Here is a 14,805-nt window from a genome sequence, read left to right on the forward strand (position 1 = left end):
AGAAAATTCAAGTTTCAGCAGCCGTGAGTTACAGGCCCTACGAGATGCAGATGCAGCTGAATACTTAAACTGAGAACACATTACATGAAACCAAGCTGATGCTTAGTGAAGCCCATTACTGATACATTCTCCTCTACCTGAAAAAAACCCGCAAATTTTAAAGTTCTTCCTCAGTACCAAGGTAAACTGAAGCATAATTTTGAACAAGCTCTAGTAGAAGAATTCTTCCTGAAAATGGCACGTGTGAGAATTTACATAAAAATACTGGAATTGTATTGTATACACAGTATTTAAAGCTTGCCGAGAGGTGGTGTCTCTTACAGAATTGGTACCACACTCAGTGAATTCAGACTTGTGCATTGGGAAGAAAAAAACCAAAAACAGCGAAGCAGAAAAAGCAGCCCCCAGCAGCTGGAGATGCTGCCTTTACAGATGAGACACATCAGCTAGCAGTTAGAGCATGATATGCCGCACTTAAAAAACCAAAATCGAGCCTAAACAACACGCAACAAAAAAACCCCTCCACAAACCAGACACCCGCAACCCTGACTTCAAAATCCATTTCCAGGCAGTTGCTGTGAGCCAGACTAATACACAAAGTCTGTATCTACGGGACAACATTTACCAGCTAAGTTGATCAAATTTAACAAGTATTTACCAGATTTATTTACCTTTTTTCTTCCCTTAAGACGGTTTAGCTTTGCTGAATTTTGAGAGGAGACATCTGTTCACCAACGCCGAGTCCCTGCCAAGACACGTGTACGCCACTGCGTGAAAGCCTAAAGTAAGACCTTTTTTGTCTGACTAGAACGTCAGCACAATCCTTATTGTAGGCAACAGCGTGTAGAAAGACACCAAGTTTTAAGTATTTTCTCCTGGAACAAAGCTGAGTTACTTAAAAATGCCATTGTTACATTTTAAAGTAAATATTTAATTAAGAAAAACTTAAAACTTTTAAAACCATTGATGCTGTGACAGTGCAAACAGCATACAATTTATTGCTCAACTTCTGCATGGGTACATACATTAAGTACTTAAAAACCATTTTATACAGATTTTTTTTTTTTTTGTTAAAGCTCATGTAACAGCTGGGTGAAAATACAATGATACCAATGCTAAAACACTCTGTAATAAATACAATGGAAATGATAAACTAAGAACTGTCAGTTTGTGGAGGAGTAATTACACTTGTATAAACTAATTTACAACTACAGACAAAGCTCTGAGGATGTGGTAGAGCCAGAAACCTACTACATAGTGTAAAGTACAACAAATGGCACCTGTTAACTATATGGTGCTGTTTAAAATCTGAAGCAATTGGAGCATGCTACATTAAGCTGTATGATGCATACTTATGGTATAGAAGCAAAGCTTTTACTTCCATCAATGCAGCCACTTTAAACGCACCAGAAGTTCAATACAGATGTAGTGTTGTAGAACAAGAATTTAAAAACGGCTTGTGTGCTCTGGACTTTAGTACAACACAAAAATTTGGTACAAATAAATCAGTTTAGGGAAACTGAAACTATGTGCAAAAAAATTAGAATACATACTGTACAAAGCACCATTACAAAACTCTTTACACCGAGAAATTAAATCCTCTGAAACTCGTGTACTGTATATTTGAAATCTACAAAAGTCACTGTTCATAATTAAACATTCATAATGAAAAGCAACAGCATAAAACCATAATGTGACATCTCTCTAAAACAACTAAAGACTGGATAAAGTAAAACCCAGTAAGAGGGACACATTGAAATAAATATTCACATTAATCATGGGGTGAAAGTCCAAGGTTAAAATGCAATATTAGGCTTAGCACCTTTTTGAGGGGAAAGTAGCTGACATGATCTCGAAACAAAATTTTGCAAAAGGAATCAACCCTTTTAACATTTTCAGATAAACATCTGACTAGGTGATGAGGTGCTCTAGTTAAAGCTCTCAGTCATTACGAAGGTAGAAAGGCACTCGAAGTACTTGGTATATTCATCCTCATCTGTCAGCTATGGAAAGTCAAACATAGATTTGTCTACTTTTGCCTATAATTATTAAATTTACAGTATTGATCTGTGGCAGTTAAAATTCTCTATGCCCTACCAAAACGTCTGGTAGGACAAACAGATGTACTGCTAAGGCTGTTGTGAAAATGAACGGTATTTATCAGCCCATCTAGAGTCTATATTCTGCAGAGCTCATCTCCTCCCTCCTCAAAAATGCTTTTAGGACGACACAAGGGCGGCCGTAACTGTGCATTCCATACATTTACCAGCCTCAGCAGGCTGACAGGGAGAAGGTTGCTGGGAGGCGGGTATCGATGTGGTCAGGAGACACACGCTACAGCCAGTCTTTAAGTAGTGCCGAGGGGAGCTGCCCGGTGCGAGGGGAGCAGCAGCACACCTTCCCCCTGGAATCACCTAACACTCCCGACTCCTCCCAACAGCTGGATCAAACTGCATTTTCCATCTTTCATGCCCATGGAGGCTGCAGCCTTAGCCTGAGCAAGAGCAGGGTGGGGTGGCGATATAAAATTAAACAAACTTCTACAACACTGGAGTAGCTATCCTGTGAACAGTGGTCAAAAGAACCTGTCTCTGTAAATCGTCATTTCACATCCTATCTCGGCACTCGCAGGGGGGGAGGAGAGGTCTGTGGGAGTGTCTGAAGCACTGGTCCCCGACAGCGCAGCATACTGGGTGAGAAACACACTGGGCAACAACCTACTCTGCTCCCCCAGGCAACCTGGGCAGCTGTAGCAGTAGCTTCTCCGGTAATTACACCTGAAAGCCATCAATTAGGGAAGAGTACCAGCCATGTGACATGAGTGCAATATTCCCTTGAAATGGAGGGAAAAAAAGCGGTCTGATATATTTCAAACCTGGCTGTCAAAGCAAGATTCCTGGCTTTATGTTTACATCCCTAAGCAGCCTCATCTCTGCAGCCAGCCCAGAATGGGAAGCAAGTCTCTTAGAACAAACCGTCCAGCAACAGCTGTACAAAAAAAAAAAAAAAAAAAAAAAAAAAAATCAAATGAACATGTGGATTTGGCTCACCAGATTCTTACCACAATTCTACAAAAGTAGTCCATTGCCCACTATTCTAATACACAACATCCAGTAGTAGTTTACTCACTGTGGCAGTCAGATTTGGCAGAACAAAATTAAGTTCAAGCTCCATAGAACAGACAGAAAATTAGCTAGTTCACTGTGTGACTTACACTGCAAAAACGAAACAGCTGTTTACATCCCATTTTTTTAGCATTTTTAATACCTTTTGACTTTCTTCTCATTGGCAGTGTAAAAATAGTGCAGATTTGATGATTGATTGTAACCTAAGTTACAAAACCACAACACTGATTGGAAAAAACCCGCTACTTAATTCCAAATAGCCTCACTGCTGAGAGGAGAATGCCACCACCTCTTAAGCAGACTGATTTATCTACACACCACAAGCAGATCATATGGATCTTAACTGAGAATTTCCAAACTAACTTAAAAGTTCAGTTCCCTCTACTGGTAGTGCATTTTATTCCCCTTTGAAGAGATCAACCCATGTTATAATTCATATATATACTTACTTCCATCCCTACAATCAATAAATTATGTGCTTTTAAAACCTCATTTTCAAAGCACATTACACATATTTCAGTCAATACACCATTTTTTCTTAGCTGTAACTTAAACCCACATGTCATGAGCAGCTAGACAAAGATTACAACATGTTTTACCTGATATATCTTTAGCATCGACAAATATATAGTGTGATTTGGCTGCATTCAAACAAACTTTGGTTGACTGGACAGGATGGGTTCTGAAACGAACTGCTGACGGGCTTCTGCTGTCAAATACCACCTCATCAGCACGCTTAAAAAGCTGAAAAACGCAGTGTTTAAAGTCAAAAGCAACAAAAAAATACTCTTGACAGACTTCTTAGAAAAATGCTGTTTTAAAAAAATCAAAACATCTACTGTTCATTAAAAAAGGTCTATTCCACATGTTAACACAAGTACTGCAGCACACACAGTACTGTGTCGCTCACGCTAGAAATTTTGTTTAAGGAATCTGACAAGTGATATAAATAGGACCCCAAAACATCGTATTTGTAATTCATGCTTGAAAAATATAAAAAAAGCCCCCTGTGGTAACATTTACGTTGAATTTACATTGCAGAATATAATGTTTTATTCTAAGAAAATGCAGTTAACATGTAAGTGGCTTTAATTAAAAAGGTTAATGATTCTTTCAGCCAATTTTATGCAAAGTTAGAATAATCCAAAATATTTTTTCCAAAAATAGCAGGTATAGATGCTGTTCAGTATCATACATTTAAAACAGGCTGAAACATGACTTGTACCGACTGCTGAAGTTGTGTCTTGGTATCTGAGAATAGAAATCAGGTAGGCAAATATAATAGATTACCTTTTACAAAAATAGTAGTAGTCTTTTAAGTATAGAATACTGCTTAACTGTTGAAATGTAGGAAAAGTCAGCATTCTGTATGTTCAAGATATTAGTTTTTAATAGCAGCTGAATGATCCTATGGCAGGAACCACAGAACCTATTTTCTTGAAATAAAAAAAAAAATAATAAAATAAAATTCCAAAGTTGTCCTTTCCCTCCCAGTGTCCTAGTGTAGAAAAGGGAAAGTTTCCTGTATTTCAAGCATTTCTTGAGTCTTGGCTGAGGGAAGGGCTTTCTGGCTGACAGGAGTATAAATAGAGTCTCAGGTAAGCCTGGGAAGGGTCATTCCACGGCAAACCCGCACGTTTCTTCAATGGCAGTTAGCAGCTTCTCGTATAGCTTGTCGTAGCTCTCGTAAGGAGGAATGTCTATTCGGTTAAAGCTGTGGACAGAAGGCAGAAGAGTTTCAGCGACCTGGAACGTCAAGCGTCACTAGCAGCGTTCTGCGTAACTCCACGGAACGTACGTGAAACCACGACAAAGCAAGACGTAACAAGGCCAACAGAACTTTGTGTAAATAAAAGCAATCTCTGGTTTTCACACCTTTACTACGCCGTAACAGACAGCATTTATTGCATCAGAAAAGCAGAGGAAAGTAATAAGAAAAATAATAAAAAAAGAGACTGCTCAAAATACAGACAGCAGGTTGGTCTTAAATCTACGTAAGACATTAGAGACCTGAAAACGTCTTACCAGGTATGAGCTTTCGGCAAATTATTAGTGCTGGCATCAATCTGGTGTATTGTAAATAGCCGTGGGCCTGCAGCACCTGAAAATCCAGAAGAGATCTCTACTACTACTGTGTTGCCTAATACGAAATTTCTTTGTTGCACTGCAACAACCACTGAGTAACTAAAACCACCAAATGAGGAGAAGCCACGCACGGAGCTGAAAATCACAAACAGGCAGGAAAAAACTTCAACGCACCGCACCTGTCAGACCGATTCCTCCCCTCCACCCACGCGCGATAACCGTGCTGTTATTTAAACCATTGAAAGATAAACAAGAACAAAGCACTGATAAGGAAAAATAAAAATGCCTGTTCTACACGGTGCACTATGTAATTCTAACAGTTTTAAATTTAACTTCTCTCACCCTTCCTAAAGAACAAAACTTGGTCAGGTGTATCTGCCCCATGTTGTGACAGGTCTCAAGCTGTGGCCACTTCCATTCACATTTGATGGAGGAGTCACAACACCAACTTCTTATAATTTTGTTAATCTGACTATACAGAGACCTCCTTAATCTCTCTACTAAAGAAAAAAACCCACAGCACAGCAGCCTTTTAGATTTAGTATTTCGTTGAAGATTTCACAAAGGACAGATGATGTTACCAACGCCCTAACGTTTGCAAAACTGGAATTGTTGCTGGAGCAGACGGAGATTACAGACGTGACCCACTGGGCCAGCCCCTCTCCTGGGGGCTCTGCTGTTAAATCAAACGTGAGCCGCTTGTGCTGTGTCAGTACAACGCGGTCTAAACCTGGCAGCCTTCGTCTTCAGATCTGTGGGAACGCAGGCTTCATTCGCTCACAGAAATATTTCTTTTACTAGTGTACTCACACTAAAACTTGCAGCACGGATGACGTTAAACTGGTATTACTTCCACTACCAGTCTCACACGCTCACTGGTGCGGTAATGGCACGTGCATCAATAGTAGCGTTAATACTGCCCGGAACTATTCTGACGGGTTAACAGTTCCAGCCTGCCACAAGTCCCTCCACCCCCTGCAAGGTGATTTAAACACTTATTTAACCACTTGTCACACTTTAAAGTAACTAGGGTCTTAAAAGCCTCAATACTTCTGAGTTTCTCATACTCCTGAACATTTTTCAGCTCAGGACAGAGGGAAAAAAAAAAAAAAAAAAAATCAAAGAGGCTTTCTATCTGATAACAGAGGGATGATGGAGGAGGAAGAGATTTCTAGAGTGACCAGCTTTTGTATGTGGCAGCTGTTACCACAATGTTTGTGTTCCGATGGAATCTTCCACCTGCTAAAATGGTTTATGATCAGGGTCTCCCCTGGGCAGTTTTCTCTCATCTTGTGAGAGGGCACGATCGGGTAAACGCTTGTGTTCGCTGAGCGGCATGGGCCGCAGCCGGAGCTCCCACGACAGAGATCCAGAGCTTCAACTGAAGTTCAGGAGACAGGCTGGTAATTAAGATGATAATTTCTGATGCCTGGGCTGCCCGTGGTTATGTCGCTCCCACAATAAAAGTGGTCAGCATTACGAGTGCCTCTGCGGTCAGAATTGCATGAACGTGACATGTTGGTGTGTTCTGGTCCCAGAGCTGCACAGGTGATGGGGGCTTGTAAGAGACAGAAATTAAAACCCAGGCTTCTAGAAAAGCCACGAGGAGAACCCCACTGAGATCTCTGCTGATCTGAACTTCTGGCCAGAGAAGCGTGTGCGTAATTGAAACAAAAGAGCCATTTACAGCTGAATAACAAGGTAATACTTGTGATCGTTATTCATCAAACCATTAAAAATCACTCTTAAAAAGTCACATTACAGCCAACCAGCCTCGTGTTCAGCTAATGTTTCTGTGCTGTGGCCTATTTCTCCAGAAGGGACCGCAAACGCCTGCGCTTGGAGGAAGCCCCGTTACCTTGCAATGCCTTGAAGCCCTGCAGAGGCACTCGGGATGAGCCGGTCACGAACTGGAGCAGTCGCGCTCTCCTCTCTTCATCGAAAAACTCCACAGCTTTCCAGAACCATTTCACAATGTTGCTGTCTGGGGTACAGTGTTTTAACCTAGTGTTTGCCTTCCAGTCATTGACATCAATTTTTCCCAGTCCACAAATGATCAGCTGCAGATTTAAAATACAATTAAGTATTTCATCATCGATCAAGATAAAAACGGTTTTGAAGCTAGCCAAATGATAACTGATACTGAAAAACATCAACAGATTTTTATACCAACAGCAAATTGTAACCTCTCACTAATCTTAAGCAATGCAGAAATAAAACTTTTTTTCAATCTTACCTTTGTACACAATCCATTTTTCAAACGGCCTTAATTCAAATTAAAAAAAAAAGAATAAACCAACAGTTTTGTAAGCTTATACAGACGCGCCTTGACCTGTCAACTACATGACAGAAGCCCAGATTCTGCCCCTGTACGACAGTGCGTGCATCGTTCACATTTGAGCCCAGTGTGTGTCTCTGGAGCGCAGGTAAGGGTGTAGTTTGGCTGGTCCAACTCTGGACCCCCCAAAGCAACCTTCTTCTCATACCATACATGTCACCCAAACCAGGCTAACTCCCCGATGGAGAGCTTTCAGCGCTTCTAAAATGGAGCTCCGCGTTGAAGCCCAGCAGGGGTATGGTTATGAAGGCGTTTTCTTGTGACTAAGAACACTGGAGCTTCCCCAGTCTGATTCTGCACCTGCACAATGGTTCTGGGTTAACGCTACGGCTGCCTCGCGGGAATAGTCAGGATAAAAGAGCAGCGATCACTGACATTCTGGAACAGTGAACAGAAGAGAGCATGAATAATGAACCTTGCGGTTATTTTACACGGCAAAACCCCTCAGCTCCACCGCTAACAGGCTGTATATCAGGTTGCAGTTTAACACAAGCTGGCAACGTATAGGATTTGCCTTGAGAGGGTACTGTTTGGGTGCCGGTCTTGACATTTTGTAGCACATTTGTCGGTGACAGCATCTCTTCTTACGCCGTGTTTACAGGGCTAATTTAGCCTGGCATAACTCAGCTCTGCTAAACCACACAGCTGCCCGACACCCAGGTCAGCGCAGTGTGCTGGAAGGGCTGGGGGCAAGTGGTGGGAGGTGGCAGGGAGTGACAGACTGAATTTAATATCGTGAAACTGCACCGTGAGAAATATGCACCAGCACCTCGGCTGGAGCAGCACTCTGCAGCGGTCCGAGGTGGCTGCAGACACCTCGCTGTAGGTTCCGCTGGGTTTTCAGCTATAGGAGAGGGTCTCCTCTTCTACCACTTCTGCAGTTAGGAAATACCGCCTTGAGAAACACTCTGGCAGCTCTGGGTGGAAGGCACACGCAGCCTCAGTGACTGCGTGACCTGGTAACCTCTTATGCTAACTGTATTTCTTGTAACAGCGCACCTGCAAACCCCTAAAGCACTGGGGAGACAACTTTGCACGTTACTCAGTCTCAGAAGAATGCCTCAGGCTTTTATTGTTACACTTGACGACATAACTTGACATTAGCGGACTGACCTCTAACTCTTTCTCATCAAATGTCTTCAGCAGATGTTGTGGGATTACTTCATTAAATCCCTTCTGTAGAGCCAGAAACTGAGCTTCAATTCCTCGTAAAAATCGCCAGTTTACATAAAGTCTGCAAGCAAGTGCAAATTGGGTTTGTGAAAGATGGATTCAAACACAATAAACCTGCAATTTATCCAGCCAAAAAACAAAAATGGCCTTACTGACAGGAATACACACACCACCACCGCTGCGCCACCACTTAGGAAAAACCCCAACAACGTAACACCATCAATTACTGCAAATGGGTAAAAGTTCCTCCCCACCACAGGACTATAAAAAACTTTGCAAAAAGATACTGACGTACCTGACATATTCCTTTTTGTTTTCCTCCGTCACAGGGATGCTTTTGCCGTTGGGTTTCAGTTCATGTTGAATAATTTCCCCGTATGCATTGTGTTCTACACAAAACGTATGGTCCAAGACTCCTGTGATATCATTCTCACTGGTGGAAAGAAATAAGCAAGTGACCCAGTGAAAACATACTGCGCAAATATATCACAGCCGCGATATACCTGACAGACACCACAATTCACTTTTTCAGTAGCATTTCAAATTACTGCTTGGAAGCAAAAGGTGATCATACATTTTTACTGTGCTATATTTTAAAACCGTTAACAAAGTTTCAGTGTTATATTTTTAATAGCATATTACTGTTAATAATAGGCAAAATAAATAAATTAACATTTCTGAACTCCCCCTGTCCCCCAAATTTGAGTACCTTGCGTGGCTTAAGCCTTAAAGAAGCTGAATCGTGTGAGAAACCTGCCTGAGCAGATCAAAATACACTTCAACTGGAAGTGTATTTTCAGTTTCTTCACAACTGACTTTAGGAACATCACCACACGTTAACTGAGACAGAATTCCAGCATTGTAAGATATAATATGCAGTACATACAGTATCCAGACTAAGCTGTTATGAAGATCAGGGTCAACCAATTCCATATCGTCCAAAGTAATTGGCTTCCCTAGCAACTGCTTATAGAAAGGCAGCGTGAAGCCCCCATCAATATAGTGTCCGTGAAACACAGCCATCCCCATGATCCGTCCAACAAAGTGGAAATATGATAAGTGTTCCTGGAATAGGAAGAAGAGACTAAGCCATTCAGCTAAGTAAGACCTCCAGGGTCTGTCTGCTGAATATGAACTAAAATTTCAATACAAGGAAAAGAAAAACACAACAAACTCAAAACAAAAACATATCCAAAGCTTTCTGGTTTGTTTGTCTTAATACACAGCACATTGAGTATATCGCTTCCAGTCCAGAAGTCTTGCTACTAAGACTCAAAATGAACTTAATTTCTCCCAAAGGGGACGTAAATTGACATCTTACAGAAAATTAAGAACACATTTGAGAAGTTTCTTTGATCAGTACTAAAAAGAAATGATCATATCATTGCACAAATCCAGTCTCCAGCAATACTAACGCGAGAATTAGGTTCCTAAGCCTAGAACACTCTCCAGACGTCTCTAATTCCTAGGCACAACCCCCCCGTGTACAGAACCCACGTTACCAGTCGTACCGGGTTGACTGCAGAGTCGGGGTTGATTTGCAGTGTATAGATATCATCTCGGGAATATTGGAAGAGACCATAATACGGATTCAACATTTCGTGTGACAACAGGTAGAGCCATTCCCTGAAGAAAAGAAAATAATTGTGTACTTTAGACAAATGCATTCCCACACAGAATCTTCTCAAAACAGGATGATTTTTTTTAATCTTACTGTTAAACACAGATGTGAGGAATTTATGTCTGAAAACGCTTAGATAAGGCTGAAATCAGAATTATTTTTACTCGCTCAGTAACTGCACAGCACCTGACAGCTGACGTATTTCCCAGCTTTGCAAAATTTTTCTCCAGATTACTTATTTCCAAGAGTTTCCAACTATGATTCTCCTTCATCCATTACACACCAAGACAAGACACTGTGTATTCTATCAACTAGGTTGCAGAGATGTTCCAGTCACAACTTTTAATAAAAACTGTCTTCAGGTAATGGGATATATTTAGTTAAGGTTTTAATTACGTGTTCACAGATCAGTCAGTAACGATCTGAGAACTGGGAAAACCGTAACGCTTCCCAGCTTGGCCTCCCTGGATTCATGTATGGAAGACAGCAAAGGCTCCATGGCAGACAGACTAGAAACAAAACTCACGCTGAAGAACACTAGCGGATACTTTGGAAAAGAGTGCACAGTAGTATCTGTCAGTTCTTTATTTTAAGTACTATTACTAGTGTCAAAAAATTAGTAGTGATTGATTCAACAAGACCTTTTTACTAGTTATAGCTAATTAGCACGTTAAAATATTTAGGAACGGACGAAGTGAAAACTCGACTGGCCATTTGCAAACTCATGAAGATCCATGTGTTCACCCCAGAGGTGACCTGCTGTGCACCAACTACAGATGCAGAAGACGAAATGTTTGGGAGCGTCGTCTGTACTTGGAAATGAATACTAATGGTAAAAAAATGCAATGCAAACAATGGATACTCCTAAATGAGTCAACACTCATTTAGAGAGAACAGATCCACATGCCAGAGGTGGGGAGTATTTTCAGTGACGTAAACCAGCATCTGTGCAACTGGCCAATACAATCCCTAACGGTGTTTTATAATGTGAGGAACATCTTCATACAACAATAAACGTCAGTGTTTATAAGCAGATGAAAAATAACCTCAGACTACTGACAGACTTAAGTTGCCTACTAACTGCTAGTTTTTAACATTTTGTTGCAAACACTAGTGACAATGTGCAACAAATCATATTTTTTAATAAAAAGTTCCGCCACAAAGCTGAATATTTAATGGCACAAATTCTCAGATACCCCAGCTTTACTAACCAAAGAAAAATATGGTAATCTCAATAGATACCAAAAGCCTGTCTCACATATATGATAGATGTCTGATGTGATCTGTAACACGCATTTTGATTTATTTCCAATAAATTAGGGTTTTTTTAATGCAGTTTTTCATTTAAGACTACCTGAAATAATATATTTTCTGACATTCTGTTACAGAAATATAAATAAGAATAATGTTAAAAGAAAGAGGGCTGAGACAAGGCTGGTTTACGATTCAATGCATGGGTGTAGCTGGTGAGTTGAGGTGGGAGGGAAGAGACAGAGGAGCGACTGTTTACCTGGCAACACCTCCATAATCGAGGCCTTCCTCCCCACGAAATTTTATCATTAATCGTTTCCACAGGTCTTTTGGCCTCATCTTCATGACTTGCCTGTAGGATTCCTGTAAACACACAACCCTTTCTTTTATTAACTGCTACTTACAGACAAGAAGCTACTACTGTTCATTAGAAATGAAGGGAGTCTCAGACTCCAAGTCCACAGGGGATACTATTAAAGGGGATACTATTTTCCTAGACACTAACCAGTTTCTCAAGTCACAAACTGCTACTTAGTTTTCTACAAACGTGATAACACTTGTCCAATAGAACAGATATTGTGAGAACAGTTTTCCATTAGATTTCCAGAGGGGTACGGTGATCGGAACATCCTCTCTCTCATTCTCACATAACTTACAAAAAATTACAACCTGTGTTGGTCTTTTGTTCTGCATCAAGGCTCACAATTTTTAGAGTCTGAAAAGCCAGCAGCAGAGCTTCTACTCTGGGTGTAACACACGTGCAAACCTTCAAGAAGCATTTTAAGAACAGAACATCCCAGTAAACCTACACAATTATTCCTCTATCAGTAAGGCTTCACCAAGAAAAGACAAAAAAGAAAGCTGAAAGAGGCAAAACAAATGCTAATTTTAAAAAAGGTATTAAACAAAAAAATATCTAGTTTTTATTTATGTCCCCTTATCGGTGCCCCAATCTTTGGCGCTGCAGAAGAGGGAGGCGTGCTTGACCCAACACTTAGTTTTCAGAACAAGAATGTAGTAATTTTCACTGCTGTACAGCAGCTTTTCCTCCCTTTCTTTTTTAGTTGATTATGAACTGATTTGACTGTCTCCAAAGGGAAGACCAACACAAATCTTTCTTGGCTGGGAAAAACTGTGACAATACAGCGGGGCTGTCAGTTTTGTGGGTGGGGTAAAAAATGCATCAGGGATGGGTGGGATGGGTGAGAGTGTTCTCAAGGCAACAGACTGTTCTCCAGAAAAACTCACTGAATTATAACTGTGTTTAATCAGTTCAGCAGAATTATTCTTCTGAACAACGTCACAAAATAAAACGCAGATACCCCACTGTGGGCATCTCTGGTCATTCGGAAGCCGAGACAATTCATAAAAATTGGTCTGATTCAGGGAGGGGGGGGGGCGGGGCAGGAGGGGGAAAAAAAAAAAAAAAATCAACCAGAATTGGGATAGATGCCAAGCAATGTAAACTCCAAAGATGAATGCTATTCAATAGTAATTTTAAGTTACAGTAGATCAAAGATCACTACTTTGGTTTTCAGTTTGTACCATTCCCTCTGTAACAGACATTCGCGTTCTTATATTCAAGGAAGAAGTGCAACAGCATCTTCAAACGCAGGAAGTGCTGGGACTCCTTCCTCCATCTCTGGCACAGTCTGTACACCTCCAGCCACAGGGAAAGCCTTCCTCGTGTTTCTTCTCTACAGGGTGAATACATCTACTTTAAGTACATAACTGTTCTTAACAGCCCCTCGAAATGCTTCCTCTTCCCATTCGCCACCGGTAAAATTCCCGCTTTAACTCCAGACTTGAAGATTTAATCTAACTGAATGACTTCTTCAGGCAGTTCCGAACAACCCTCCTCCCCTTCCCTCAGTGGTAAGAAACGGGTCAAACTCTCGTATTACCTCAAAAATCTCTTCCCTGGAGACCTCAATACGACAATGGCCAGCTTGAGGTTGCTGCTGTGACAGCTCTTGCCTCAGGATCTTGAGTTTCTGCACTAGGTCTCGCTTGTACCTTGGCACAGTCAGACACTCTGCCTCATCTGGCAGCTGACACAGGGACACTACCTGCTGCTGCTGCTGGTGCTGCTGATCTTTAAGTTGATTCTGGCGGCTAGAAACAAACACAGCTGTTTGCAGATATTCAAGGCATATGTCCCCTGTTTTCTTCAGATGTTTCTTAAATGTTAAGTCTTTGTAACTCAACTACTTTCGATTTACTACTATTGTGATTACGCTAAAAACGTCCGGGTCCAGTGAAAAAATAAAGGCAGAAAGATTTTTATCCTGACTAAAGACACATGCTTCTGTCTGCCTTGGCAACAACTATCAGTTGGTTTTAGGGTTTGTTATTACTATTAGTACTACTCTACAAAGTATGTAAAAGGTTATGGCGCTATATAATAAGGTATTATCCATACAGTTTTACTACTAAGCTGCTGACGCTGAATTTCTCAGATACCATTTCCATATTTCCTTTGCGTGTTCTGCCTTCCTCCATTTTAAAATTCAGGGATCTGCCAAACACTATGCCTCTAATCTACGGTCAATACCATAGTCTGTTTTCAATGGCTTGTCTGAAAAAGAGTAAGCTTACAAAAAGATGTTTGTACTGGCAGCTTGGCAAGGACCTTGTCCCTTGTACCTGGCCTAGTCTGGACCACAGGAATTTGGGAGTTCATATGTAACTAATTGGCACAGATAAGCAAGTATTTTTACTAGCAATTCTAAGAGATTTTGTAAATCTACCTTCTTACTAGGAAAAGTAAATTAATCGTGTTGCAGAGATATCCTCTCGTGTCATTTTTTGTACACAGTAAGTCGGTATTTTTACAGCTTTTCAGCGTGGCATTTCCAAACTATGTGGGATAAAAGCTGTACTGTAACTAAACCATGAGAAGAATTACCTCTGTGTGAACACATGAGAATGCCTTAAGTTTACTGGAGAAATAAGAAAGGTTACAATTCAGAGCGTTTCCCAGTGCAATCTTAACAAACTGTTTTTTTCAACATCAAAGACCAAAAAACATTAGATGGAACCAAACGCAGTGCTAATGTATTTGAAAATTTCAGTCTGTTTCGAAACGAGGTCTACTAGAAAGCCCTTCTGGCCAGCCAGGCTTCACTTCCAGCAGGCTTCCACCACAGGGCCATTCAGAATTGGCAATTAAAAAAAGGTGGGGGTGTTCCCCGTTTGCCCAGTGGCTCTGG

The 14,805-nt window shown here is 41.0% G+C and overlaps 1 protein-coding gene across 2 annotated transcripts in view; it reads right to left on the bottom strand.

Annotated features, from left to right (window-relative positions):
- Positions 1–963: 963 nt before the first annotated feature.
- Positions 964–14,805, bottom strand: part of SMURF2 (SMAD specific E3 ubiquitin protein ligase 2) — a 66,461-nt gene continuing 52,619 nt past the window's right edge. For both annotated transcript variants that reach the window (XM_055727109.1, XM_027808229.2), the window contains 9 exons: positions 13,498–13,708; positions 11,853–11,956; positions 10,233–10,347; positions 9,608–9,786; positions 9,017–9,154; positions 8,662–8,782; positions 7,069–7,270; positions 5,151–5,226; positions 964–4,839 (listed from right to left, as the gene is read on the bottom strand). In XM_055727109.1, coding sequence (XP_055583084.1) covers positions 4,740–4,839; positions 5,151–5,226; positions 7,069–7,270; positions 8,662–8,782; positions 9,017–9,154; positions 9,608–9,786; positions 10,233–10,347; positions 11,853–11,956; positions 13,498–13,708 — 1,246 coding nt within the window. In that variant the 3' untranslated portion in view covers positions 964–4,739. The remainder of the gene's footprint in view (positions 4,840–5,150; positions 5,227–7,068; positions 7,271–8,661; positions 8,783–9,016; positions 9,155–9,607; positions 9,787–10,232; positions 10,348–11,852; positions 11,957–13,497; positions 13,709–14,805) is intronic.

Source organism: Falco cherrug, chromosome 1, assembly GCF_023634085.1.
Source record: "Falco cherrug isolate bFalChe1 chromosome 1, bFalChe1.pri, whole genome shotgun sequence".
NCBI classification, from domain to species: domain Eukaryota; kingdom Metazoa; phylum Chordata; class Aves; order Falconiformes; family Falconidae; genus Falco; species Falco cherrug.